This window comes from Papilio machaon, chromosome 26 (assembly GCF_912999745.1).
Source record: "Papilio machaon chromosome 26, ilPapMach1.1, whole genome shotgun sequence".
Taxonomy (NCBI): Eukaryota; Metazoa; Arthropoda; class Insecta; order Lepidoptera; family Papilionidae; genus Papilio; species Papilio machaon.
This window is the reverse complement of record NC_060011.1, coordinates 142206-168940: the sequence shown is the minus strand read 5'-3', so window position 1 is coordinate 168940 and position 26735 is coordinate 142206. Positions and strand designations below refer to the sequence as shown.

The following is a 26735-nucleotide window of genomic DNA, read 5'->3' as shown; positions in this document are numbered from 1 at the left end:
GTAGATTTGATAACCCTTTTGGTAGTTAGTTAAAAAGAAATTGCTTGCTGTGACTTTATAAAAGATATCGTTTACTTGTCTGTTGTATGACTTTTATGAAATCATACACAGAGACATACACAGAGACGTACTCACATAAAGTTATCAACATGACGGAGCTAATAAGACAATAAAATGACACATAAATATTCGTAATATTACATTTCAACATCTAACGGTTTATTGACTCTAATATACCTTATGGTGATTATAAAAACTCCCCTTCCTTCCCCGTATCACATAGATTCATAATTTGCTAGACATTATAAAGGTGATGGTTTTAAAGTATACATTTTTTTCAGTTAGCTTGCAGATGTTTGATAACGATTAAAATTAATATTATAAACATATAAAATAATCAAGTCTTTAAATAAAATTTTAACTCCCACGAATTTCAACAAATTTCATTATTTATTTACTTGTCCATTTATTTTAAAGGACAACCTTGAAAACAAGATCGGTTTTTATGTAGTGATATCCGATACTTTAAGCAAGCGTTGATTCCGCAGTCAGTCGTCAACATGGCGTCCCGTGGCGCGGTGACTACGAGCGTGATGCTCGGCGTGTGCCTCGTGTGCGTGGGGCACGTGCTGCGGCTTCCCGCGCGACTGCTCAGCGACGACGCGAAGCGTGCGCTGGGCTATCCCCCGGACTCCCTGCTCAACTTCACCGAGCGCAGCGCGCGTTACGGCTACTCGGCCGAGGAGCATCACCTTCGCACGCAGGACGGTTACATTCTGACCGTGTTCCGCATGGCCAGAACCAGGGGAAGTGGCGACGCGGGGGCGCCCCCCATCATTCTTATGCACGGCCTGCTACAGAGTGCTGACGCGTGGCTGGACGCAGGCCCAGGCGCTGGCCTCGCGTATCTCATAGCGGACGCCGGCCACGACCTCTGGCTAGGCAACGTGCGCGGCAATTACTACTCCCGCGACCACGTCCGCCTGCGCCCCGATACAGATCCCCAGTTCTGGAACTTCTCCGTCGACGAGATAGGTCTCTACGATGTGCCCGCCACCATTGACTACGTCTTGAACTACACCAAGGCAGATAAAGTAATTTATATAGGATTTTCACAAGGTGCGGGGACGTATTTTATCATGTGCTCGGAAAGACCAGATTATTGTAACAAAGCAAAATTACTAATAACTTTAGCGCCGGCCGCTCGGCAAACAAACACTAAATCGGTCCCTTACAGAGCACTCGCTCAAAGTATCACCAAACTGGAAAGTGTTCTGACAGCCTCTGGCATCCAGGAGGTGTTTACCAAAGGTGCACTCAGCCAAGAATTCCTCGCGTTTTTCTGTCCGCTCAATTGGATTTCCGAATTAATTTGCGCCACTGGTGAAGCTCTGTTGGACTCGTTTCATCCGGGCTCGATCAGCAACGAGACGCTGCGGGTTCTGTTCGGACACTTTCCTGCCGGCACTTCTGTGCACAACATGGCCCGTTACGGCCAGAGTATGCAAAGTGAGAGATTCGAAAAATTTGACTATGGTAAGTCGAAAAATTTGGAGTTATATGGAAGTGTTCGACCTCCGGAATACAACCTAAGTGCAGTGACATTGCCAGTAACAGTGCTGTATGGAGAGAGCGACCACCTGGTTGACACAGAAGACATCGCGTGGCTGCTGCGCCGGCTGCCCAATGTGGTCGAGGCGGTCAAAGTGAGTGACCCTCTCTGGAATCACTTAGATGTTACCTATAGTAGTTTGACTAAAGAAACTATTTTTCCTAAAATTAGTGACTATTTATTTCAATATAGTGATAAGTGATAACTACAAGATGCCAAAGTGACCGAATTAATGAAGTTTTGGTAATAGGGGAATATTACTGTACTGTGTATTGTGTACATATTAAAATAAATACATATTTATATTTGTTAAGTATTTGGACTTCATTATTGGGGTTTGTTTTTAAAATCTAATTTATAATATTCTCGTGTCACAGTTTTCGTCACCGTACTCCTCCGAAACGGCTTGACCGATTCTCATGAAATTTTGTGAGCATATTCAGTAGGTCTGAGAATCGGCTAACATCTATTTTTCATAACCCCCCCCCCCCATTTTTTTTTAACTGCGCGCGGACCGAGTCGCGGGCGACAGCTAGTTTTTATAATAAAACTAATTTATCTTAATTAAAAATAAATCTTATTAAAACAATGTCATCTATCAGAATGTATGACTATCAAGAGATAGAGATTTGTATATTAAACTTCTATAATATTATTCCTTGTTACAAAAATCGTGTTATTTTTTATTGAATATGTTTTTCAATTTAATTAAAGTAACTCCGTTAAGTTAACAAGTTAAATACAAGTTCATTGTGAGGTCGAGTTCAAGATCAAGCTTACGAACTTGTTTCTTTTATGTAACATCATTACATAATAATTATATACTGCGATTGAATCACAACTACTCGTAACAAATATGTACATCTAGTAAATTCTATTGCATTCTAATAAATAAGAAATTGTTTGTTTGTTAATCTGTTATATGAAAGCTTATATTTATGAAGAGATACAAAAAGTACTTTATCCTGATGTAATCCTCAAATATCACATAAAAATATACTCGTAAATGCAATTTTTCTTATAAGAAAAAATTATAAAATAAATTACTTATATGGTTTATGGAAGCTTGATGTTTTTTGATCAAATTTTAATTTATTATACAAGTTAGCAATGAACGTTTTTTTATTATGATATTTTAAGATGGCAAACGAGGAAGCGACTTCCTGAATTCTCCGAAATGGCAAAGCGACCGCTGCCCATAGACATCCGTAATTGCAGATAACGCTTACATTTAAACGACGGAGTAGAGGACGCCAAGATATATAATATTTCCCCTTCTTATGCATCTCCTGTTCCGTCAAATTCACTTCCCCTTCCCATCCTTCCCTTATAAGAAAAGGGTGGTAAGGGAACGAGGACTATTATTTGGCCACAGGAACGCACCGTGATATAAAATGTGTCATCTTGTAAACGACTACTGATGTATAGTTCAGTGTTCTGTTACATGACCTAGGAATTATTATTTAATATTAAATCTATGAATGTCGACGTTAAAGATAAAATTTTGTAAAAATACGTATATTTAAATTAATTGCTTATTTTTTGTTTGTTTTAGATATAAATTTATGTACATAAATGCTCGTCTTCCGTATTTTATTATTGAATTATTTACATTTTAAAGTTTATTTACTTAATATTCTGAACTAATTTAATTTTAATTGTTTTGCCGTTTTATTTCCGATGATAACGTACAGTAAAGATATTATTTTATGTGCAAAACTTTTGCTTATTTATTTCCCTTTATGTTAAGTTTACTACGCATATCCAAAATAATTTTGAGATTAAATAATTTTTATATTTTAAAAACAACATAATAATTGAATGACTATCAAAAAAATAATAGAATCAATCTTGGAATCAAATCATCAAGTAAATGTAAATTGTGTGACATTATCTACAAGTTACACAATTTGTCAATGGTACAGTGCGTTCATTGTGCAACACTAATATATAATAATTATCACCGACAGCGACTTAACGGAAATAAAGTAGTAGATAGTTGATAAACTTTTACACAATGTTCTTTAGTAATCTAACCGTGAAATTTAACTTAATATCGACTGTTAACATCCATGTTAGAATAAACTGGTTACCATTGAAAGACAAACTACTCGTCAACACGATTTAAACGAGCCCAAACTCGATGAGGGTATTATTTCATAGCCAAGTTCCTATAGCAACCTTCCAGTTTTATCATCTGATCAGCACCATGCCATCATAAGAATACGATTTATGCATGCATGCTAAATTTCAGCTCAATCAGTAACCGGGAAGTAGACCTTTCATTTGCAAGATTTGATAACCATCGGGACAGGTGAAACTAAAATCTTACTTAATGTTATAATTGCGAATGTTAAGATTGATGGATGGATGTTTGTTCGAAGGTATCTCCAAAACGGATTTCGGTGAAATTTGACATAGACGTAGAGCATATTCTGGAAGAAAACATAAGCTACTAATTAGGTTTTTTAAAATCCGTGCGGACAGAGTCGCGGCCGACAACTTTAGAATGTATTAACCATAGCAATGTTAAAATGTTTTCTGAGGACAATTTTGAGAAAATCGAACAAGTTGTTTTTGTTGGAAGGTCGGCGATAAATAAAAAATGATAATAATTATTATTGTGTCACAAAAAGCGGAAGTTTTTATCAACTTGAAAAAAAACCTTTGTTAAGGTCGGCCCTTATATGGATTGTTACTGGGGATTTACGTAGACTTTAGTGCCTGAATTGAGTCTGATCTGTCCTTGTCACACATGTTATTAAACAGGTAAACACCTGTCTCGCGAATTAAGAGCAAAATGTGTGAGAGTAATGTAGGAGAATTTCTCTAAAAAACGATGTTAGTCTTAATATTAAGGTTGAAAACAGCCTTTAGTAAGTTTTTAGGGTATTAAAATACTTTAGTGTACCAATTAGTTATAATATTAAAAATGGAAATCCGTGGTCTCTGTCTACCCCTCGGGGTGACCTGCGTGAGTTATGTTGATATTGTTGTATTATAATACAGTGAAGCACGTATTTACTTTATAATTTACTAGCAGCCGGAACTTCGTCATCCCAAAATTTAAAATAGTAGCCCTAAAGTACCCACATGCATCAACTACCTTCCCTTCAAAATCCCATCGAAATCGGACCACCCGTTTCGAAAATTATCTAGAACAAAATGGGACTTGCGGACAAACATACTGTCAGACAAAAGTTTTCAAAATTGGTTTTTCGTCATCAGCAACGCGAAGTGTACGAAATTACACACTTTTTTTCATATTACACACAGACACTCCATTTTTATTATTATGTATATATGTATAAATAACATTGGTATAAACAAGTTACAATAACAAGTGTGAACTTATCGCGCGACACTGAACTTGGAGTTAGGCCTTAGGCGGCCCGCTGATGTCACGTGACCTTACCTCATTATTACTTATTAAGTATAGCCATTTAATAAAGTCGGAGAAATAAACATCGCGAGATATCCATTTAGGAAAAAAACGTTTTACAAAATAATCTCTTATATTTATTATATAAATAATTTTAATCTAAACGTTTTAATACAGCAATTTGTTGTAAATTAATGTTTATTTTAGAGTCTTTTTATATCTGACACGCTTTCTACATAATATAATAGTTTAAACAATACTAGACTACAGTTATTCTCCTTAACTCTATTTACAACGTCCTCACTGCCGACTGTTTATATCTTATAGGTATAAAATACTAATAAAATTGACAATCATTACTATATTTGAGTAAATAATCATTTATTTTAGGAAATATGCTATGGTTTGTAAGGTGACTGTAGGTGACGTCGAGGTGGTTCCACAGCGGATCACTCACTCTGACCGCCTCCAATACATTGGGCAGTCGCTCCAGCAACCAACTCACATCTCTCTCGTCGACTAAATGGTCATTCTCACCGTACAGAACGACCGCCGGCGCACTCACTGCACTCAAATTGTACGAGGGAGGCTCATGTGAACCGTATAATTTAATATTATTAGATCTACCATAATCGAATTTTTGAAATCTATCACTGTTCATACTCTGTCCGTACCGAGCCATATTATGAGTTGACGTCCCGGCTGGAAAATGTCCGAAAAGCACTTTCAAAGTTTCCTTTCGTATCGAACCCGGATGAAACGAATCGAACATCGCCTCGGCGGTGCCGCAAACTAATTCCGAAATCCAGTGGAATTGGCAGAAAAACGCCATGAACTCTTGACTGAGCGCACCTTTCGAAAACACTTCCTGCATACCACACAGGTTTAGTACATATTCCATGGAATTAATGGTCTTCGCTAAAACCTTATAAGGCAAAGATTTTGTATTTGTGTGTCGAGCGGCCGGTGCTAAGGCGACGAGAACCCCGACTTTATCACAATAATCTGGTCTTTCGGAACACATGATGAAGAACGTCCCTGCACCTTGGGAAAATCCAACGTAATTAACCTTATCCGCTTTGGTGTAGTTTAAGACGTAGTCAATGGTGGCGGGCACGTCGTAGAGGCCTATCTCGTCGACGGAGAAGTCCCAGAACTGGGGGTCTGTATCGGGGCGCAGGCGGACGTGGTCGCGGGAGTAGTAGTTGCCGCGCACGTTGCCCAGCCAGAGATCGTGGCCGGCGTCCGCTATGAGGTACGCCAGGCCAGCGCCCGGGCCTGCATCCAGCCAGGCATCTGCGCTCTGCAGCAAGCCGTGCATCAGAATGACAGGAGGCGCCCCGGCGCCACCGTCCCTCCTAGTGCCTGCCATACGGAACACGGTCAGAATGTACCCGTCTTGCGTGAGCAGTCGGTGCTCCTCAGCCGGATAGCCGTAGCGCGCGCTGCGCTCGGTAAAGTTGAGTAGGGAATCCGGGGGGTAGCCCAGCGCGTGCTTGGCGTCGTCGCTGAGCAGGCGCGTGTGCAGCTGCAGCACGTGTCCCACGCACACGAGGCACACGCCGACCACAACGCTCTTAGTCACCGCGCTTCGGAACGCCATGCTGTCAACTGAATGCGGGTCGACGATGCCGGCGTTACAGCCGACCGGAATGCCCAGCTCCATTACATAAACTTCGATTGCGTTTGTTTGTTCGTGCGTAAGGCAATCATTTTCACGCGATATTCGAAATTCTACTGAAACGTTCAACGCATTAACATGTTGAAGGTTGCACCAATAAGTACTGTAACGGAAAAAATAAACATTAAAATCGCTTGTCATGGTACGTCATAACAATACATCTTGTGTAACGTTTGTCATAAAGTCATCAGTTAACTATACTTTATGTCAGTATCTCTTCTTTTTATCTTCCAGGTACTCTAAAGTAAGAATCTATTAAGGTTGTGATGAAATTCTACTCAGCAATTAAATTTTTGTATTTCACTTCACTATTGTCTTATTTCAGGTTCTCAATGATGATGAAATACGAACAGTAATCTATAAACATCTCTACTTACAACAACAAGAGTAAAATGTCGTGAGTGTATTTCTGAAAGAGCAAAGTGTGACTGCAACAGTTATTGTTTACATTAATTGCATTTAGAAGGCAATCTATATCTGTTGTGTCGCTATTGTTACAATGTTTAACCTCGAATTGGAATGTGAAATTATTTTTTAATAGCTCAAAGTCATATTTTTGTCACTTGATTAAATCTTAAAAAGGTTTATTTTTTTGATTACAAATTGCACAATTCATTTTTCTATTTAGAAGTACATAACTATTATTTACTATATAAATGTTTATATAAAGGATTGGTATTCTTAGACAATTATTTCTTTGAACTATGACGTTAGCACTGATTGTCAACAGTAGTACTTGGTTAAAATATTATTTTAATAATTAGATGTACATTTATCAGCACAAAAAAACTAAATATTTAACATGAACAATTATTATTCGAGTCTATTTCAAGCACATGCTCCTAAAAATCTCGAATATATTTCTTTACGATACTGAAATTCTGCTAAAGTTATATTTAACTAAAACATTATATAACTTATTAATAAGTTATATTGTAAATAAAATATTGTCATCCCTGTCATTATATTTGATAATACAGAGATAACAATATGTTTTAAACGGGGACTTCGGTCTCAGAAACCCACTGTATTGTTTAAGTTACTCGATACCGGAACTTATTGTTCTACCCAAAGTTGTTCACCGTATTCAAGTAAACACTCAAACCAGTTTCCGGTAGCATTTCTTATGCAAATAACAAAACCTTCAGTAGGGTCGACCTTTTTTTTATACTTATTTATATTTTGTATGGAAAATTTTCTTAATTTAAGTGAGTGCGAGGTTAATCTAGAATAATCTGAAAGGTGACAATTCAACTATCAGCATTTTAACATTCGTAACCAAAAAATAATTTATTGTAAGTCTCACTTTAAGAAAGGTACACTTTTTTTTATATAAGAGAAGGGGGCAAACGAGCAGCGGGAACACCAAGGTGTTCATCGACGCCCATGGACATTTGCAATACCAGAGGAATCGCAAAAGCGTTGCCGGCCTTTGAAATGGTGATACGCTCGCTTCTTGAAGGACCCTAAGTCGTACTGGTCGACCCTGGTACTTCGGCAAAGTCTGATAGGGATTCATTACTAAGTATATAACGGCTTATATTTTCTAACATATAAGTTTTCGGGACCTAAAACTGTTAAATAAACAAGCTGCCTATATCATTGATAAGAGGACAACAACATAAAGACAACTATTCTTTTTGAGGTGTCTTCCGACTAGCGAAGTTTTTATTTTTATTTTTGTTTATCTCATGCGAGGCGAAACAGTTGGGCGGCACGCGCAATTTCTGTCCACACCCTGATGTTGCACAACCATAATATCTTAAGCCTCTACTCAACTATTACTCTCATTTAATTGGTACGTTTTCTGACGAACCAGATTATTTATGTTTAGGCTATGTATATGATACGAATGAGAATTGAATATATGTCCTGAAAACTGTAACTAAAGTGTAAGTTTTACTTAAGCATTTCTGATACCAACTGTACCAATGTCTTCTTTGCTATCTTTAAACATGAAATTTCAAATTTTAGTATTACTTATAAGCGGCGATTGAACATTTTTTTAACATATTTTTAAACTATTACATTCTTAAAATGTTTTAAAAGCATTTAGAAATACAACAAAAGGCACGAGAGCTCTAAAGATCTCGAGAATTTAATACGAAATGCAATTGCTCTTGGACGAGATCCAAGTGCGCGGGAATTCCTACTTCGACTTATATTGACGTGTTTTCTTTGACCCCCCCCCCCCATCCCTCCCCCTTCACCACCAATCCCACACATTAGTCATTTCAAACATCACTCGTATGTCGGGAACTTATTAAATTGAAATGTCTTTCTCTTTACAATTTTTACATCATTATCACTAGCCAGTAAGTATAAGGTAAGTTTACTGTGGAAATTTAACGGCAATTTCAGTTTAAAATTAATATCATATTAAATTAATATCTACAGGCGCTGTCATTTAAATCTGTTTTTAGTTATAGCTTGCTTTTGGAATCTTTGAAGTGGAGATAGATTAAAAAGTTTGAAAATAAAAGGAAGTATGAACCTTGAAAGGTTTTTCCGTTCTTTTTAACCCATGCACTTAGCTCCGAGCCTGCCCTAACTTAAGGGTGATTAGGCATCAGTCAACCATCTAACTAACGATTACAAAATAGGTATAGATATACATAGTTAGTTGCTCCAAAAAAATCCACGCTCACCTAGTGCGAGTGCCTTGACTTCATACATACATATGTATCTTTGAACTTCCTCGCCGTTATGTGCAGATTGTATCACGAAGTTTTCCTTCATAATAAGGACGTCAGATAAATTGCCATGAAATTCTAAGAACACATTGGTGTGTGGCAAACTGTTAAACACACAAAACCATTAATTACAACACTAAAAATAACAAGTTATTAATAATGTAAATTTTTCTTGTAATATTTTTTTTTAGATAAAACAATAGGTATTAAAATTTGAAATAAAATTAATGCTTTGAGAATAATTAATGTCCTTACATTTGTGTATTTTCTATGTTGAAAATATATTTTTAAACGAAAAGAATTTTTAGATTTAAACTTAAATATCCGTAAATTCTACGAATCATGTGGATTTGTGGATTTATAAATGTTATTTGTTTCTTTATTTTGTGCATAGCCTGAAGGTTAAAATGTTTGCTTTTTAATACAAAATTGCTCTTAATTTTTTAACAGGCTAGCAACGCCTAACAAAATTTAAAAGCCAATTTCAAAATTACAGTAATTACGCATTAGTATTATAGACTATAACCTATATTCAGAAACAATCAAGCTGGTCACACTTCAATTGTCAGTCAAACAAAAGTTTAATTTCTCTAAGATCACCAGACCACACAGGCATACATGAAGTGAAAGAAATTCGCGTTTCGTCTAATTAGTGTGATGCCGGAGGCCTAATTTTAATCCTCTTTCCCTTCCTATTTTCTTAAAAGAAAAGAATGGCAAGGTGAAGTAGATATAACGGATTAGGGAATGCATGACAAGGAAAAATATTTTCTGTCTGTGCGTCTCCTCCTCAGTCGATGGACAGCGGTCTCTTTGCTATTTCCGCAAATTCAATTGAACGTCCGTTTGTTTGACAAATATTTTCTTTAAGTAGACATTAAATACCTGCTTATTACAGAAGAAATTGACTTACAATGTTTACTTAACATTCATTAAAGTGCACGGATATTGATAATTTTTATTATATATTTTATTTGAAGGACATTTCATTTATATCAGCGTTTCTTTGATATTTTTATCAATGAAACGCTGATGATAATGATTATTGGAAATGATAATATGTACTTGATTGCAGTGTTATTATTACATCGGACAAACCTTTTATAATTCAAAAAAATACTTAAGAAATATCTAATAGAGATACCTTTAAATACATTGTATACTATGAAAAAAATTAAAAATAATTTATTGACATCCAAAAATACAGCGAATTATCCAGGATCCTCGCACTAGGCTCAGTATGTATCGCGAGGACTCAGCTCAGTGATTTAACAAGAAACATCGTTAGATGGTCCAGTCCGGTAATAGTAACGAAGTAACAGCCCGAGCCGAGGCTCCTGAGGGAGCCCTCGAGCCCAGTTACTCATAAACGAGGTTTAGGCTAAGCGCCATCTGCGCCCGGCCACCTCAAGCCCGGTGAAGCTGTAAATACCTCTTCAAGGCAAACAGTGATGACTCAGTCACAAAAAAAAATCGTTAGATGGCAACACATGGACATTAAACAATATTAGAATAAGTTAGGAGTTAAGTAAATTACACAAGAAAACAAAAATATACTCATTACTCACAACTCAATCCATAAATAATCACTTAATTATTCTTATTTAATGTACTATTTTAATGATTTTCTCAGTTTCCGCATATGATAATTTCCATAACATAACTATGTTTCTGTTATTTCTATATTCTACATAGTTAAATCTAATTATAGTTATTTCTGAAATCCCACAGTCAAGGTGTTTGCATTCAGATTTGTGAGACACTGAGATATAGTAAGATTACCATGTACCTATCTTAATAGTATATATAAATCTCGTGTCACAATGTTTGTTTTTCGTTGTCAAAATTCGCACACCATGTGCAGTTCGATCCAACTTGAGAGATAGGATAGTTTAAATCTCAAATTTAGTTTTTTTTTTTTTTTAACTGCGCGCGGACGGAGTCGCGGGCGACAGCTAGTAATTATATATAATTTAAGAATAACAATTATCTTTTAATAATAATTATCTTACTAACATTATAAATGCGATAGTTTAGATCAGGGTCTGCCAAAGGGTTAAAGCATTGTTAATTCTCACTCTGTCTTCTTCTATTGATCTAAGTCAGAATGAAAAATAATAATAATATCTAATAATTGATCTTAAAAGTAGATAATTAGCCGTGGGGGTATGTGGAAACGGTTCATTTTGGAAAAGGGGGTCACTTGTCCAAAAAATAGGTAGTTTGGGGATCCCTGATTTAGAGGGATGTATAGATGGATGGATGCTTATTTGAAGGTATCTCCGGAACGGCTCAACGGAGCTTGATGAAATTTGACACAGATGTAGAACATAGTCTGGAAGAACACATAAACTACTTTTTTTTGGCGCTGATGGAGTCGCGGGCGACAGCTAGTAAGTGAATAATTGAAAATAGTTGTAAGAACAGCTTAATACTATTAATTATTTAAGGAATCAGTCAAATGCATTAGCTGTAAAAATCACTGTTCTCCGGTTTTTTTTTTATTTTATTAACAGGAAAAAAATTAATGATCAGGAAATTTTATAAAAAAATATTTGCAGCTTTTGTTGTTCCTGTGTATATTCACTCCCTTAATTCTTCTCTGAATATAACTTTACAAAACTACTCTCAAGTTTGTTGCAAATATCAATATTAACTTGTCACGGATTATTTATAATTTTAACATACATATTAATAATATAAAAAAAAACTAACAACATAACTGCCGCCGCCGCGCCCGCCGCCGCCGCGCCCGCCGCCGCCGCAGTGAAGATAAAAAATTTATTTATCACGTTAGAGATTCGGCAATGAACTTTATAAAAAACAACGCTATTTTTAATAACATAATTATGAAACAGCTAATATAACTCTTAAGGTTCACAGTCGCACGTCTATCATTGTAAATTTTCCATCGTGCGCTCGGATTGTTTTGCAAGGTCGACCTCATTGTACTTCGCCAAATATTGTAAAACTTTCGGCAGAACTAGCTTCCTGATATGCTGACTGTACATGAAGTCTAGGTGGTTCCACATTGGGTCATCGATCTCAGCCCGCTCCAGCACGTGGGGCAGGCGGTCAGCCAGCCAACGCACGTCCGCGGGGTCGACCAGGCGGTCGTTGTTGCCGTGTAGTATGTACGTGGGGACGCGAACGGCGCTTAAGTTGTGGAATGGCGCAGTCGGTGTGCCGTACACTTTCATGTTGTTTGTCTCTCCATGATCATACTTCCTGTAGCCCTCGCTGAGCAGGGCCTGGCCGTAGCGCGCCATCGTCCGCACCGAAGTGCCCGCAGGGAAGTGTCCGTACAACGCTCTCAACGTCTTCGGCTTTATAGATCCTGCGTGATCTGAATCCACTATCGCTATCACTTTCTCGCAAACAACGTTCGTAAAAATACTATATTTACAGAGGAACGATAGAATCTCTTGTCCGAAGCCGCCTCGGGAAAACACTTCCTTGATACCGATCGCACTGAGCGCGCTTTCGTACGCTTTTAGCTGACTCACGGTAAGTTTAACCAAAAGCGATTTGGTGTACTTCAGTCTAGTGGCGGGGGCGAGTGCGATGAGCGAGCGCGCCTTGCCGCAGTGGTCCGGCAGCTCCGAGCACATGATCAGAAATGCGCCGGCGCCCTGGGAAAATCCTATATAATTCACTTGATCCGCACCCGTTTTATTCAGCACGTAGTCTATTGTAGCCGGTACATCGTACAGTCCCATTTCGTCGGTGGAGAAATCCCAAAACTCGGAATCTTTTTGTGGATCTAGCTTCGTATGTCTCCTACCGTAGTAGTTGCCACGCACGTTGCCAAGCCAGAGGTCGAAGTAGGCGTCGGCTAGGAGGTAGGCCAGCGCGGCGTCGGGCCCTGCATCCAGCCACGTATCGGAGCTCATGAGGAGGCCGTGCATCATGACAACCGGCGGCCGCCGCACCGCTCCGGGGTGCTTCTTCCCGCTGCGCAAGTGGAACACGGTAAGGAGATACCCGTCTTCCGTGGTCACCGTATGCTCCTCGGTGATATACCCATGCTTAGTGGTTCGAGTTGTAAAGTTTAGGTAGGAATCTTTGGGGTACTGTAGATAGGACTTGGCGTCATTGCTGAGCTCCGCGGGCAGCAGGAACAGTGCGGCCGCGAGCAACAGCAACGAGGTGCCCCAGATGAATTTGCTGACGACCTGCGCACGCAGCGCCATCACTGCGACTGACGACTAATGACGGATTAATGAAAACACATTCTACAATTTTTTTGTTATTTTGATAATATTTCCAGCGTTTGATTTATTATCTCTATCGAATGAATATAATCAAAAAATAACTACAAATTATTATCGAAATTACACGATTTTCAATAATATGTTCAGTTACTATGTGAGTATATGTGTATGTATAACTAATATAGAAACGGCTAAAACACTCACGTCTATATGTCCGGTGTCGGCACCGACTAGTTTCGAGCCCATCGGGGGCCCTTCATCAAGGTGAGTGGGACTGGTATTATTTCGCGGACACGGCCCGTCGCATAATGTCTCACGGAAGTGTGTATGTATAGTTTTTATGACACAAAATTAAAAAAAAATCCAAAAATTTAGTGTTTTGAAATATTTTGAATATAATTTTGAATATGATATTTATTGGATGTAAAATTACATTAGCTTTGATTTTATTTATATTTTAGGTCCGAAATATAGAGACAAATCTGTCAAAATCTGGTCATTTTTTACGGAAAACATACAGGAAAAACGTATCAGAATTGATATCTTCTATATATATATAAAAGAAAGTCGTGTTAGTTACACTATTTATAATTCAAGAACGGCTGAATCGATTCGACTGAAAATTGGTGGGCAGGTAGCTTAGAACCAAGAAAAAGACATAGGATAATTTTTACCCTGTTTTCTATTTTTTATTCCGCGCGGACGGAGTCGCGGGTAAAAGCTAGTTTTTATATAAACACAACAGGATAAACCAAAGTTCGCTGTTTTATTTTTTCTTCTGTTTTCGTGTTTTGTTTTTAGTCTTTTTCTTTTTCATTGTTTTTGGGTTTATCAGTAATGATTAACTTTATGTTATATTTTTTTAAAACTTACTTCTTGATAAATATGCAAATGATGGAAAAATAACTTACTTAGAATAATAAAACATTTTTTTTATCGCGAACATTTTTGTGTACTTACTTTATGACAACGTTTTTACGCTTTTAACTGCAAATTTTTTTTTTTATATTTTACAACATTGAAATCCTTTGAAGTCAGCGAACCGCAATAATATTGCGGTTCGTTGCTTCCATGAATTCGTTCCAAAAACAATTAAGTTTTGATTGTATTTAATTTAAATTTTTAGTCAGAATTTTGATTTAATGAGTGTATTGTACCTAAAGCACTTCGTACATCTTCAAAACCAGGCGATTTTATTTGCTAAGTGACTTCCGCAATACTAATAGAGGTTAGTACTCAGTGCGCGTCGCCGACATTTCTATCTGTCATCGCCAAAGCAACCTCGCAACCTGTTTGTCTGGACCGACCTGAGAAATGTCGCCGCGATTTTCAAGATGGCGGAGCAAATCTATAGAACATGATCAGAACAAACATAGTTCAGTGATATGGTAATACTGACCAAATATACGATCAAGGTTTAAAAACATAAATAATATTAATCTTTTCTTTGCAAATAAAAGAGAAACAAAACGTTTATGTTGATAACAATGAAGGTGTACAAATGGGCGCTGTATCGCCCCTGAATAGTGTTTCCTGATTCATTAGCAAAGATATTATGCGATGTAGAAGACCGCTTGACCTAGTTGCTGGGGGATCGATGCGGGGTCATTGACCGCACCGCTGTCATGGCGCACGATACAATCTACGAAAAATTTATTAGAACAACATGTTAAACATATTTTACACTAATATAAATATACAATTAAAATTATAAATTAGAAAACTAAGCAAATATTATAATTATTTTTCGTTTTCCAACTATCTGATATTCCTTATTCGTTCTTTTTCGCATAAACGCATCCAATTAATTTGTTTTAAAAAGTTTAAACAAGCGAAATCTTTTACTTTACCTACCTCTAACATTATAAAGAATATTTGACAGCAAATATTTGATTGCTTGTTTGTTTGCCTTGAATAGGCTCTGAAACTACTGAACAGATTAAGAAAAATCATTGGTGGGAAGCTACACTATCCTTAGGGAATACAGCCTATATTTATTACTAGATTTTTTAATTCCGCACGGACGGAGACGCGGGAAATTGCTAGTAAGCTACGTAAAATATTAGGGAAGCTTCAAGTAACGAAAAATTCAGACAAAAACATATTCTCTCAGGTTTTTTCTTCTGGAAAATAAGAGAGAATTATGTTATCTAATCCTATTTTACTCTTACCAAATATACATTAAACACTGTGAGTGCGACTTCAATCATACTTAATTAAAAGCATCGTGATCAATCGGAAATGGAGAACTTAATTTCCTGTTTGATTACCTCTGGCGGCTTCGAAACACTTCTGATGTCATAATCTGAATTATGGGTCGTGTCGTGTGCCAGCGCGGGGCGGCGCCGGCGAGCCCGATAGACCCATTACACTAATCAACGTACCTATCGTATCCATCAATGGATTTAACAGCCGGTTAGATATGACGAACTCTTTGCGTCCATTCACTGGATTTGGTTTATAATACGAGCAAAATAAAGTTGCAAAAACAATAAAACCCATCGAATTGGAAAATCATTGTCCGGAATCAAATGACTTCTTTATTATTCAAAAACAATTGCTATAAGAAGCTGCAGTTAAACGGCAAAATGGAAAGCGATTTCAAAACAACTAATTTAACTTTCCACTAACTCGTTTCCTAACCTAAATAGCACCTCTAGATGTGTGTACAATGCCTTACAATCCATTTGGGGTTACATTCGGGACATGAGGGCACGGGGTCACGAGGGTCACTAGGGTCACGGAGTTGATAAAGTTTAAATGGAATTCGATTCAAAAGGGATCTCTAAGACGATTAAAAGTTTCATTGAGCGAGTTCGGGTCTGATTTTTTTAGTCTGGCTTTTAAGACGTTAGTAAGTTAGAGTACAACAATATTGCTTTGGTGAAACTAACATAGTATGTATTAAACAATGCCAGGTAATTTGGTTCACATTAAACTGTGATACGTTTCCAAGAGTTATTTCCAAAAAAAGTGAAATAATGCATATTTTATACATTTAATTCTTTTTAATTAAGTAAATTTAATTAAATATTTAGATCAATTAATATTCACGATTTAAAAAATCATATTCAAACGGAATAAGCCTCGAAAATAAGGTATATTAACTGAATTTATTTCTTTATGCACTTTGAAAACAATTGAACTTAAAAATGGAAAAATTTTATTGTTAATTACAAATGTTTTTTTATTCGACTCAATGTATCGCATTGTTCTCAAAGAAGTCATGAACGAAGCAAGAGGTTTTCAAGATTCGAAGATTTTCGAATTTCAAGTTTCGAATGGCATAGTTGCCCCTAATTTTGGGTAGGCTACGAGCACCTCATTGGGAACATACATATATATGAGCTGAAGATGTCGAAAGAGGTTAAGTTCAAAATTGTCAACGATTAATTACGTTCGCAATTTAGCAACTTTTAATAATTTGCGTAGTCAAATCACTTACTAACGATGTCAATGAGTCGATCAAAAGACGAGTTTCAATAAAGAATTTTCTCCAAAGCGAAAAAAATACTTTCTCAATTATTTTTTCAATTTATTCTAATTGCTGGAAAAGGGATAAATGTCTGTACATTTGAACCTTTCAATTTCAATAAAGTGCTTGCGAATTTCCTTCAACAATATTCTTTATATTGCTATGATTCGATACAAAAACACGGCAACGGAGAAACATTCTTGTTACTTTACTGTATAAAATTTCCCTTATTATTCGAACCTTATATTCATTTCATAACTAAACTGTTTTGCTTTTCGTATAGAAAATATATCTTTACAAATTGCCTTAACATCTTTAATAGGCAATTTGGTACTAATCTTTTATTTATTCAACATAAAATAACAAATTACAAAGATGACGCTTGTATGCATAGCCTAATTGAGAATTTAAAACTGCTGGCTTGGGGGCGCTTCAATCGTTCTTTATTACATCACTTGCTAATGTGCTATTGAATTATCTAATATATAAAATTCTCGTGTCACAGTTTTCGTTCCCGTACTCCTCCGAAACGGCTTGACCGATTCTCATGAAATTTTGTGAGCATATTCAGTAGGTCTGAGAATCGGCCAACATCTATTTTTCAAACCCCTATTAAGTTTTTTTTAACTGCGCGCGGACGGAGTCGCGGGCGACAGCTAGTAGTTCTATATTTTTCCGTAATATGGCGAGGGTATTTATATTCCTGGTCAAGCAATAAAATCAGTTTCTGAGATTTTCCACTTCTGAATGACTTGTACAAATACATAGTAATCTATTTCTGTTATCTAAATTCTGTTTTATCAAAGACTATCTTTTGCCCGCAACTTCGTCTGCGCAGAATCAAAAAAGTGTTAAAAGAATCTCAAATGTTACTCGAGACTATGTTCTATGTATATCTGTGCCTAATGTCAATAAGATGTTAATGAAGCGTTGTTATGTATTTTAACGACATTAGTCTTAAATAAAATACAGACATTTTTCAATTATAAATATTGAATGAAATAATATAAAAATATTTGAATTTCGTATCTTGAATTCGCTTTGAGCTTTGTAATTTAATTGGAGGCTGTATCAGAGCTTTGATGAGGTCTGATTTGCTCAGTGGGCGACAGAGGACGCGGCGATAGGGCACGGGCCAATTAGCTCCTGCGGCGATAGAGAGCGCTCCACTCTCAAATATTTCACTATTATTTGAAATTTTCCACGGATTGCCCAATAGTGATTGCCTTATTTCGTAATTTTTTTTTTTGGTTTATTTCAATTTATTAAAGCCAGTTTTAACAAGATATATATCGTAATAGTTAAGTATTAATTTAAAGTTGTAACAAATTTTGGAATATTATAAATAACTAATTAATCTAAAGAGAGCTTAGTTGGAATTAAACAAAGTGTTGAACTATCATACCTGTATCTTCATTTTACGATAATATCTTGAATGCTGTAGCGGCTTACCCACGCCATACATCGGTCTTGACGGCTGAATCATATTAGAAAAGTTTCCACAAATATTTCTGTATGCACTTGAACCCCAATACAAGCATCCGAATATCTGTCGAACGTTAGACTGGTCTAACTAGATACTTCAAGAAGAAGACATTATTATGCCATCTCATCTTTCCATTAAAGAATATGAGAGAATCAGTATATACCGTAATGTCCCATTAGTTAAAAGAAGCGCGATTAAAGATTTAAGAAAAAACTATAAATATTTATAACACTTCTTAATTTGGCATTAACACGGACCGGATATTTTTGGGTTTTGTTCCTTAACCTTAGTCCTTCTGGCACTCAAAAACAAAAACCTATATCACGATTTGGCAATTAAAAATAATGTCTATGGATAGAACAAATCAAGAAATGTGTCCAATACGACACGTATTGTTGTACTGAAGACTTCTGAGACATGACATCGATTGATACCGCACGGGAAATGATGGCAGATGCAAAGAAAGAGGTGCCGACGTCGCAGTACCGGAGATAGGCCCGCCAGGAAACCTCTTGCATTTGATTTAGTCGTAAATCAGAAAATAAACAATTACTTAAGTTTAGATTTATTATTTCATTCAAGAGTTCAAAATTTAATATTTCTGTATATCGATATCTTTTGTAAAATCCAATCAAAATTCACTTTAATACAATTGATTCAAATTCAACAGATCTGATTCAACAACAACAATCGGGAATTGTTTCAAGTGTTATTTGATCGAATAATTTTTGTACTCCGTTTTATACAAACTAATTAAAATAACTTTAGGATCCATCTTAAGGATTAAATATTGATTTCATCGTTAAAAGTGTCATAAAAGCGGATAAAAATAAATAAAACTACACAAATTAATGCTCTAGTAATTGTAACACCGTCCCTCTCAAATTATCATCCTTTTTAACGCGAAACGAAAACTTTCAGTTGGAATTACACAAGTTTATAAATCGATTTAATAGTAATCTAAATGATTTCGTTCTGTTATTTGATACTATAAATTAAAGTGTGTTAACTTTGAAGAAAACTATTGCATTTCACATTTCAGTTATTTTCCTTCTGACTCTGAGCGTGGCAGTATGTTGAAATATATCCTTGTCTATTTATAATTAAATAAAAATAATTGTAGTACTCGGTGCTTGAAATTTCACTCATACTGGTAGCAGTTCGATTCAAATATATGGCTCTTATGATTAAAGATCTATTCACAACATGTCTTTGCGACTGATATTATCTTGGGTATAATACAATTACATATATCAACATAGATCCGCTGTCCGTCAACGCCGAGTAGCCTTTCAACGCTGCTTTCTTTCGATTATAATCATTCACCCATACTATTAGCTTTTTTCTCGAATGTTCGAGTTTCGTAAACTCGAAGTTGAAAAATACATTACATAGACAAATGTTTTGTTTTAAATGTACCTTTGTGTCTTACTATTATAAAATAATCACAGAATAATTCTAGTCTATGTTCTTATAATAACTATAGAAAATAGATTTTAGTAATCGTGAATTTTTTTTTTCGAAATAAAATCTTTCTTTTAAAATAACACTTGATGTATTAGACTCCGAGATGACATGTAGATTTAATTTATCTGACAAACTGCGCAGCTTCTTCACTTGTATTAACCCCGAGGGTAATTCCCCGCTCCAACATTCAGTGTGTACACTTTGCACGTGTCACTTATTCATTTAACTTCCCTCTTCTCATTAAGTTTGAGGTTTTACAAATGTGCGTATACTTACTAATTTTAATATAATTGATGAATTAAACATTTTGCAGTTTCCTATATTTATAAAATCATTATGAAAAAACGAGTAATTTCCTAAGTTCCGTTTACTAAACCAAGTCTGGTGGAAATTTTGTCTTTTGTTTTAGGATACAACAAGCAAGTGGAGTATTTAGTATAAGTATTGTATAAGCTGATAAATGGAAAAAAATAACACAACCATCACAGACGAATGTAAACATTGACCTAGCAGGAATGAATCCCTTATTTTTTATTTATAACCAAGGTCTTATTATGTTTATTTGCAAGTAGTAGGGGCAATCAGTCCGATCAGTCGTAAGCGATGGAGCATGAAGCGTGCCACTCACTAATGATTGATGTGAGGGTCGCTATTTATGTTTTATATAACCCCTTACCCCATCCCCTCATGCCTTGTAGCTCTAGGGTGCTTCGCCAACTTAACATGACCAAAAAAGACTATACATTTCTAATTAAAGTACTTATATTTTAATATTACGTTTACATAGAAAACAAATCATCAAATAACTATCTTCTATCACTTTTTCCGTTACTGTAGCACATTTTATCTTTTACTACTCGTAGTATCTAGCGTGAAAAAATAAATAAATTACTCGAAGATATTGTATAATGTATCACGATATTAAAAAGAACATTTATATAATAATAGCATATAAAAGAGCAATTGACACGAACTATAATTATGGTCCTTCGTGCCGGATTTTTCTTTGTTAACAGTTTTTACGCGATAACATCGCAGGAAATATAGGTTTGACTTACAACCTATGTTTAAATAATGAAATAATAAAGTAGTAAAAACCGTTTATATAGAAAATTTACTACCCATAAGTATCATGCACAAATTCTAAGAACTACGACTGAAAAAAAACAACAGGATTTAAACAATCAGGAAATACAGTATATTTTATATCAAAGTAATTTTACATCACAAATTTATATAACATTTCATGTATTTATTTATTTATACTGCGCAATTGAGCTTAATTTCAAATCATTCGAGAAGCTTCACGAAATGTTAGAAAGTTCCTCAAAATATTTTAATTAAATGAGTGAGACATACGCGCGAGACTGATTGTGCCAAACGAGGCGATAAATTACACATTTACCGGGTTCTAGTACAAAATTTACATTAGTACATAAGAAAGTAAATACATACTTCAAAGACTCACATAATTAACTAGCATTTTGTTAGCTTGCGCTCAAAATACAGTATTGAAAGAAACCCATCATCATATAAATTGATGGAGTCCTTTAAGATTTTGAGAGGTGCTCGGGACTGACGTTGTAAACGGCGTACGCAGCTGGTAGATACGAGTGGCAGAGGTACTGCAAAACGGAGTGCCGGCGGTATGCTCTCTCTACCCTCTCCGCTCTTACAATATAACGGAATCAAACACTTGACCCATTTTCGAATATGTTACGAAATTCGGAAAACAAATTCCGAAGTAGGTACTACGTAAATATCGAATGGAAATATAGAAAACGGCATATCTTTATTATTAAATTAAAACAAAAAAATGTTTACTACAACACAATATAAAAATTCATAAACTTGTTAAGAAAAAGTGAAAATCTTTCTGATTCCATAATACTGTGAGGTTTACTTAATAAAACTACAAAGGACAAAAGGTTCAATATACGAACTCACCGCCTCCGTTATGCTAATTAATTAATCTATCATGGACAATGGAAACTTTATTATTTTCATTAGCAAATTTAATTCAACGAAAATTATTTTCATGTAAAATATTTCATTATTAAAAGAACAGAATTCTTTTTTGAATATTTTCATTACAGTATTTGCATTTTTAATTACATGCGTTTAACAACAGAAGAAATATTTCACGTCACACAATGTGGAAAGGAAACTTTAGTATTTGTAATTTATTGTAAACTGGAACACGATACCACAGAGTGCGACTGCAGTGATAGGAGAAGCGAAGAAGTCATTTATACTTAAATTGGAAAACTAACATTCAAGACAATTTTCATTAAAAAAAAAATCACAGTTCTCCTCACAACTTTCCAACTACTTTCTTTTCTTTTCGCATGAGTAACATAAAAACCTATTGGGGAGCAAGGCTTCTACATCTCTCTGAATTATCGTTCTTTCCACTGATTGAAGACAGTTCCATTGCATTCATTTTTTTAAACTTCGAGCCGGATTTTACGTTCCGTTTCAGCGTACAAGTATTACAATACGGAATAAATTACCTTAATCCTATAATCCCCTAAGCGACAAAGAAAGAAGTGTTAATACAAATATAAATCATAACACAAAGGTGATTAGACTGAAAATAGCGTGTTGATAGTCCGCAAAGAAGTAAAAGTCGTATTATTCAATTAGTTTCGTATCTGATTTCTTAATATTTGTTTATTATTTATTTGTAATTCTGTTCTTAGATTTGTGATAAGAAATGTTTACATATTCATAAAGTAATGTAGTGAGAATATAAAACATTTTATAAAAACGATATCAATGTTATAAGTTGCCATAACCCGCTTTTAACGAGCTGTATGAAATATTTTTACGTGTATAATGGTGGGTTTAGAGTGATCGGATTTTTTCACCACGAACAACTTTTTGTTTTCTTATGTATAACGCAATAGTAACGACTAATAATAGAAAATTATTTGTTAATTTTAGGGTTTAACACCAGAGGCTATCGTACTCAACAAATTAGGATAAAGTAAAAATCTGTTATTTTAAAATGGTAAGCTTAAACATTGTACAATAATATTTATTCACTACGCTGTAAGGTTTTATTCAGCAATTTGGTTATTAAAGGCATTCATAAGGGTAGGATAATTTGTGAGTACATACTATTTGCTACGAGTTAATTGATGGCACTGACAACTCGAGTGCGTGGTGAAGCAATTAACGTAATTCCCAAACAAGCACTCATTTGAGCGGAGTGTTTTAATGGCTTAAGTTTGAGTGCCCACTACATGGCTTTATATAAAATTAAAAATAAACATTCAATATAATGTGGTATCTATTTAAGTTATAAAATATACATAACGTTTCTTTTATTTTAAGCCGTGTAACCGATCTTGATTTGCGTTGTCCTTTAAGACTATATGTTTTTTTATAACACATCGCAAACAATGACTAACTACATTGCTATCACCCTAACTCTTAAAAAACTTATGTCAGATATGTTTAATGTTTTTCAGGCGTAGCATCAATGGGCACTGACCTTGGAGGGTGTGTTGGCGTGGTGCCTTGCGGCGGCGGCGGCGGCGGAGTGCGCTCGCCGCGTGGCCCTGTAGTGTAGCCTGCGCAGCGCGCCGCCCAGCCGCTCCGGAGAGCCCTCGCCGCGCGCCACCGTCATGCTGCCGTCCGCACCTACACAACATGCAACACACACCATACAACAAACTCAAACATACACAACATTTGTTATAAACAGATAAGCATCGGAATATGTCACAATTTAAGGTCGCGGGTACGAAACCAGCGATGAGCGGGACGGCGGCGCGACGGTGGAGTGAGGCGATGTAAACAAAAGTACTACTCCGCTCCAGCTCATTTCCTGCGCGTCTATGTATTGTTCTATACTTCTGATTACACTGCGCCTGTCGCGCTGCTCCATCTGAGCGTGTGATCCATCTTATATTCCTTTATAATGTAAGCAACAAATAAAGAGAAACGAATTTTTTCCTGAACAGTTATTATCAGAGGATTGAATAAAGTATAACATAATATTGATTGGTTTAATATAATATATGCCAAGTTGAAACGTAACAAGAAAGGAGAAGTTATTTTTAAATACTTTTCTATACAATCAATTTACGCGTTGCGTAACTAGTGTATGGATATACCGGTATTAATTATTTTGAATTACATCGATGACTATGAATATTTGGTTTATTAAGCTGGGGTTGAATACATTTATGTAAGTAAATCGTGTTCAATTGTGTGAAGTATACAACATAATTAAAATTCAAATTAAATCCGTGAATCAGAAATCAACGCTAACCGGAAGTTGGAATGCGATTTTAATAAATTAACATATAACTGGAGTATTAATTAAATGTTATTAACAAAGGTCCCCTCACCTGCGGCGGGGTCGGGAGAGGGACGCGGAGATTGGATTTTGGGAGCCTGGTGTCGCCCATCCGACTGCAAAAAAAACATACACATATTATAATACAATTTTGTTTTTAAAATGACACTTTTTATGATTACATACATTATTATCTTGTACATACATACATAGTAAGTGATAATAAGTGATGTATAAATAAAAGACGCAACAATTCAATTCAATCAAACTCTGACAATAAAGACAATATTTAAATCAACTAACTGTACAAAAATTTTATCTTTATTCATTATTTTAATGATCTCTTTACTCTATCAGACTTGATAGCTAAGTAAGACTTCAAGCTCTATTGGTAACAAGGATACAAATAACAGTTTAGACTCAAAGGGCTTTACCTTGCCACTGCCAGAATACTGTGCAGATAATATACAAACAATTTATGTCAGCACAATTTATCGTGTTATTGTATAGTAAAACAACTCTATCTTAGGTCAACTCAACTTAGAAGATCTGTAATTAAAATTTTATAATATACTAGCTGTTGCCCGAGATTCCATCCACGCGGAATTAAAAAAAAAACTCAATAGCTTACGTGTTCTGAAAGACTATATTCTACATCTGTGCTAAATTTCATCAAGATCCGTTGAGCCGCTCCGAAAATACCTTCAAACAAACATCCACCTAAACATTCGCATTTTTTATATTAGTAAGATAAGACTATAAATAAACGAAAATTATTTTGCATACCATAATTTTAATAAACATAATCAATGTACAAAAAGACATGTCGTTCTCCAATGAATTAATTAAATGAACTGATTGATATTTTAAATTTCAATTAATTCTCTGACCTCTACAATTATTGTTTGTATCTTGTATTATTTATTCATTCTGTATTCACACTATTAAATAATTCCTATTGAAATGTTTGCAGTAAATGTTAACGGCGCAGTTTGCTCAGCTGATTGCACAAACAACACACTTTGATCTAGTCTTTGTGTTTGCTACGTATTTGCTACGGTACCTCTGTACAAACGTTGAAAACACACGACAATTTTTAGACAAACAAACACGTTGATTTTAAACTAAACTCTCTCGAATTGGTAGAGTCAAAGGTAGATAATACCTATCGTAAAAAAGATACAATGTTTTTTTACATTTTATATGCGAAATAGCTGTCGCCCGCGACTCCGTCCGGGCGGAATTAAAAAAACTTAATTAGTAGCCTATGCGTTCTTCCAAGCTATGATCTACATCTTTGCCAATTTCAGCGAGATCCATGCAGCCGTTTTGGAGATACCATCAAACAAACATCCATCCATTCATCCAAATATTCGTATTTATAATATTAGTAAGAAGTTAAATTAGAAAAAAATAAATATTCCTATTCTTTTCGAAGCCTCAATGGCTTCGAACCGCTTAAAAACCGAAACAGTTTTATGAAAAAAATTTTTTTTTAATGTGAATTAAACAATCCTACGAAGTTTCAGCAACGATTTTTTTAATCAGTCAATTAACGGACAAATAGATTGGCGTATCGAATGCCGCCGTCAGCCGATCTGGTTAACTTTCAAAATGGCCGCTTCGCGTGACGTAAACACATTACCTTTGTTTCCGGACCTGATAAACTAATCGTTCACCTGTTTAGAGTTTAATGATTGCTATTATTGTGACATTTTTTTTATAAATCATTTTTAAAGTGGGTTTTTACTGATTGATAATATTAATTATATTTATGTTTCGGTCATTTCATTAGCAAGGAAAAACGAATCTTACGAACAATGTAAACTTCGCTTAATTCATGACTTGTTTAATTATATGAATATAATAACAGGTTGCAAAGAAACTTCAGTGAAATTAAATACTAAGAACAACAATAATAATAACTTTAGTAGGAATAACATACAATTGAGGGATTAAGTTTGTTTCTAAGTCAACATAATTATATAGTATCAAACAAAGACTAAGTTTCAATGTTTTTGGCACACGAATTCATGGTTGAAGTAAAATAATTGGAGACGTACCGAGCATCATATTGCATTGCATCTAATTGACAAATCAGTAAGGACGTAACTTTTGAACTTGTGTAAAACTTGCGCTGCAGTCGTTTTAAAGAAAACAAAAGAAGAAAAAACAATGTCGCGGTGAAATGAAAATATGGTAATGCAACATCTGTCAATAAAATTAAAAGATGTTTCAATAACTAACCCTAATATCCCTTATCAAATTACGACTAGAATATTTTCTAACACCATATAGAGTGGCTCCGAAGTCTGAATATTATGAAATAAAATTACATTTAAAAGAGGCAAGGGACGATAAAAGCTCTTCCATAATCACATTACGGCGAGACAAAGAGGCTCTGGAAAAAATTGAT

The 26735-nt window shown here is 35.4% G+C and overlaps 4 protein-coding genes across 4 annotated transcripts in view; 1 reads left to right on the top strand and 3 right to left on the bottom strand.

Moving 5' to 3' along the window:
- The window catches only part of LOC106716444, a 61514-nt gene extending 37870 nt beyond the window's left edge, over positions 1-23644 (bottom strand). The window contains exon 1 of the mRNA XM_045684591.1: positions 23510-23644. Within this exon, the coding sequence (XP_045540547.1) occupies positions 23510-23644 (135 nt within the window). The remainder of the gene's footprint in view (positions 1-23509) is intronic.
- LOC106716449 (lipase 1) lies at positions 542-1826 on the top strand. The gene has a single exon (XM_014509966.2). It carries the CDS (start codon positions 561-563, stop codon positions 1812-1814), a length of 1254 nt encoding a protein of 417 aa, XP_014365452.2. The 5' UTR covers positions 542-560; the 3' UTR covers positions 1815-1826.
- On the bottom strand, positions 5228-6808 carry LOC106716445 (lipase 3). Its single transcript, XM_014509962.2, has one exon. The coding sequence runs from the start codon at positions 6658-6660 to the stop codon at positions 5332-5334; it is 1329 nt and encodes a 442-aa protein (XP_014365448.2). The 5' UTR covers positions 6661-6808; the 3' UTR covers positions 5228-5331.
- Positions 12176-13618, bottom strand: LOC106716348 (lipase 1). The gene has a single exon (XM_014509857.2). It carries the CDS (start codon positions 13559-13561, stop codon positions 12263-12265), a length of 1299 nt encoding a protein of 432 aa, XP_014365343.2. The 5' UTR covers positions 13562-13618; the 3' UTR covers positions 12176-12262.
- Positions 23645-26735: the final 3091 nt, after the last annotated feature.

What these genes read in the sequence shown, in the direction of transcription:
- LOC106716449 (XM_014509966.2), top strand. Translation starts at nt 561, where the DNA reads ATGGCGTCCCGTGGCGCGGTGACTACGAGCGTGATGCTCGGCGTGTGC.
- LOC106716445 (XM_014509962.2), bottom strand. Translation starts at nt 6,660, where the DNA reads ATGGAGCTGGGCATTCCGGTCGGCTGTAACGCCGGCATCGTCGACCCG.
- LOC106716348 (XM_014509857.2), bottom strand. Translation starts at nt 13,561, where the DNA reads ATGGCGCTGCGTGCGCAGGTCGTCAGCAAATTCATCTGGGGCACCTCG.